At 39.8% G+C, this 3,854-nt stretch overlaps 1 protein-coding gene across 1 annotated transcript; it reads left to right on the top strand.

Annotated features, from left to right (window-relative positions):
* Positions 1 to 1,363: 1,363 nt before the first annotated feature.
* LOC117317011 (glutamine-rich protein 1-like) lies at positions 1,364 to 3,019 on the top strand. Its single transcript, XM_033871788.1, has one exon. It carries the CDS (start codon positions 1,364 to 1,366, stop codon positions 3,017 to 3,019), a length of 1,656 nt encoding a protein of 551 aa, XP_033727679.1.
* Positions 3,020 to 3,854: the final 835 nt, after the last annotated feature.

Raw genomic sequence — 3,854 nt, 5'->3', positions numbered from 1 at the left:
GCGTAGTGAAAAGCATCAAACTTTTTAGCCGTATGAGTGAAATATATTTTACAGAGAATTATATTTCATAACAAAATCTATCGCGGCAGCTTTAAAGTTATCCAATTGTCGTTTGTGTTCTGATTGGTCAAATAATAAAAAAAAAGTGATACCATAATGAGATATTTGTTGAACAGAAACACTTCAGTAAGCTCTGTGGTCTTCCTTCACATATATAATAGTCCATATTTCTGTCTGTTGTTATCGATGCGTCATATGTAAGTTACAAAGGGGCCGTGGTGGCCGAGTGGTTAGGGTGTACCGACACTTTATCACTAGCCCTCCACCTCTGGTTGCGAGTTCGAAACCTACGTGGGGCAGTTGCCAGGTACTGACCGTAGGCCGGTGGTTTTTCTCCGGGTACTCCGGCTTTCCTCCACCTCCAAAACCTGGCACTAGGACGTTAAACAAACAACAACAAAAACTAAGTTACAAAATGATATGTATCCGTCTCGCATGTTATGGATATGCCAAAATAAGACACACATATCGGCACATTAGTGGTATCTTTCTTGCGTCGACAATGACTAATTTATGTGCGACAGTGTTGGTTTGGTGTTGAGTAGTTTAACGTCTTATCAACAGCTTTGTTAATTTTATGACAGCTTCCTCTGTGTTCGCTGTGATGGAAGCGTGTAATGTGTGTGTCTGAAATACAATATAAGGATGAACGCTCAACTTAAAGTCAAAGGTGTCGGTGTCAAGGGAGACATTAAATACAAATGTATTCCCCTCTTACCAATCATGCAATGCGGGCATCATGAAAGCAAAAGTGTGGCCACAATTGTTGACACAATCCGTTATTGTGTCTAGGGGACGTAAAGCAAAATAATTAAACCTATACATAAAACTCACAAGAACACGCCTGCTCTGTAATTTGATTTCTCGCACCTCGGACAGGGAAATCTCACGTGATACCCAGTGCTAGATTTTTCTATCTCGTCCGATCTGTCTGGTACCTTTACGTGAGTTTTGGTGGAATTTTAACCCATTCATGTATTCATCCGCGCAAGTGACGTAATACTCTCGAATCGGTGAACAAGTGCACACACCGCAATGCAGTATGTATACACACATAGATACATTGTATAATTGTTAAATTGTTGTCATATTTAATTTGCATACATATACATCAATGTATCAATAATGTTCCGTAATAGTAAATAAAGTCGAATTCCAGATCATCAGCTGATAACATCAACATATGGTTACAGTACAGGTCTACAGTTTGCACAACATAAAAAACAAACGTCACTTTTTTATTACGTCACCACTTATCGATTATTCAGTTCGATAATCGTCTGCTCGATCGATCAAGAAAAGCATGAACTTCAGAGTTGGTGAAACTGTACGTGTTGGACAGAATGGAAAACGTGGTAAAATTGTGTCTATTGAAAAACCCTTAGGGACATATACATATTACGTTATTCACTCCTTTGACGGTGAGATGATCAGGTGTGCAAGGCACGAATTAATCAAAGGTCTTGATGACCATGTCGTATTTGATAAGGAACTGCTTCAGCTATTCAATCCTCAAAACTCTCCTCCTCAGCCAACAAGCGAGTCGTCCCCACCCCCGGGCCTATCTATTGCTACCCCACCCCATGACCAACTAGCCACCGCTCCATCATCAAGCACAATCCCTCCAACACCCAGCGCAACTAGCCTGCCCCCTCGGGCAAACACTCCTAAGGATACCCATGGTGCACCTGAGCAAAAGAATAAAACTCAGACATTCAACCCAAGATTTATAACTACCACACCTGACGATGTAGACGATTTTATAACAGAAAATGAAAATGCAAGCACAAAAAGAAAGACATCTGGTTATGTAAAGCTGCTCCGAGATTTTTTATCAACACAAACAGAAACCCGTGAAATCTCAGATATTCCATATAGTGAGCTCGATCAACTTCTCGCTCAATTTTTCATGAGTGTCCGACAAAAAGATGGCTTGGAGTACGAGCCAACAAGTCTCAGAGGAATGTTAGGAAGCTTCGAAAGGGTACTTAAACAAAGGAAATACGGGGAAAGTTTGATAACATCTGTTTGTTTCTCAAAAACAAGCAAAAAAATCTTAAAAAAACAAGGCTTAGGAAACCAACCAAAAACCGCAGATGCAATTTCCGACGCTGAAATTAACCAACTCTATGATGCTGGAGAACTGGGAGCTAATTCGCCCAATTCAATATTAAACACGTTGTGGTTCAACAACACTTTGCTGTTTGGAATGAGGAGTGGGGCAGCAGAGCATAGGGCTTTATGCTGGGGTGACATACACCATGGATACGATCCTGAATTGGAAAGAGAATACCTGGAATATAATGAACGACAGACAAAGACCAGGACGGGGGCAGACATATCTTTGTTTAGAAAAAAACCCAGAGCATATGAAAATTTGGAAAACCCCGAGAGATGTCCGGTTAAAATATATAAAACATACAAAGAAAAAAGGCCCTGTGACTTCTCCGGAAATGATCACCCATTCTACCTGGCCGCTAGTACAATAAAAAGTCCAACAATGTATGACCAGTGGTTTTCGAGATGTCCTGTAGGTCAGAACAAATTGAAAAACCTGATGAAAACAATGACAATCAACGCAAATATAAAAGGTGAGAAACGACTTACAAACACTTCTGTCAGGAAACATCTATGTCAGAAACTCCTGGAAAACGACATCCCGGACACACAAGCCGTACAAATCACCGGACACAAAAATCCTAATTCACTAAACAATTACCGGGCAATGACGAGTGCACAAAAACGTAACATTTCCTCCATGCTTTGTAACACTAATCCCAATGATGGAGGTCAAACAAACACATGTGCACAACAGACATCGGAACGGTCTGTTTTTACAGGAAGTGTAATAAATGGTGGTGTTTTCAATATCACAATTAACAACAATCCAATAATAAATCCGCCAACAAATCGTGGAGCTAGACGTCCAGTTATCACCGACTCCGACGACGATTTGTAAATTCCGGATACAACAAGTTTCTGAGTGACGTCACACGCTCTAGTTAACCAATATTATTAGAAATATGTGCATTCAAACTGTTTTTGTCATGTATTCAATTACTATGTATTGTTTGGTTGGTTGTTGTTTATTATTTAAATAATATGTACCGATTGATCATTGTTTTTCTTCTTTGATATAACCGAACTATATTTTTACGCTTCAGCATTTTAGGACTGGAACAACTGCTTCGCCCTTTGTCAGTGTAATGTTACGGGGTTGAGTGTCCTGCTAGATATCTTGGGTGGTATTCTTCAGTGAGGGTATATGCTTCAGTGAGGTAGTATTATAAAGTCGACAACAATTTTGCAATTAACAATGAGGCAAACACGAGCGGTGGCCATCTTGGATTGTAAATCAACCAGACAAGTAACAACACTTGGTCAGTACCATCTGGATAATGTCAGGCAAGGTGGAGATGAATCTCACTGGTGAAACTTAGACGAATTTCAAAATGTGGTTTTGAAGATTGCGGCAATCTTCGATTTCAGACTCTATAACAATACTTCTCGGACAGAACCTTCTGATACCTATTTTAGGAAATTTAGAGCTGAATCCCACCGGTTGAAGTTGGAAAATTTAAAATAATTATTATTGAGGAAAATGAGTATTGTGCAATCATGTTACAAATTGGTCGCCTTGGCTGTAGCGTTGAGGTATAACCATGAAAAACAAAAAATAACATTTAGATTGCTTCCTTATCATCCTCACCAATGCCCGGTGAAGTTGAAGTGGCGTTAACTGAAATAGAGAAGCTAACGATGTGTGTGTGTGTTTTTAAATAGCGGTCATGCTG

Source organism: Pecten maximus, chromosome 18 (assembly GCF_902652985.1).
Source record: "Pecten maximus chromosome 18, xPecMax1.1, whole genome shotgun sequence".
NCBI classification, from domain to species: Eukaryota; Metazoa; Mollusca; class Bivalvia; order Pectinida; family Pectinidae; genus Pecten; species Pecten maximus.
The sequence above is the reverse complement of the archived record's forward strand: the minus strand, read 5'-3'. Positions and strand labels throughout refer to the sequence as shown.

Coding starts and splice junctions, on each gene's coding strand:
- LOC117317011 (XM_033871788.1), top strand. CDS start 1,364: ATGAACTTCAGAGTTGGTGAAACTGTACGTGTTGGACAGAATGGAAAA.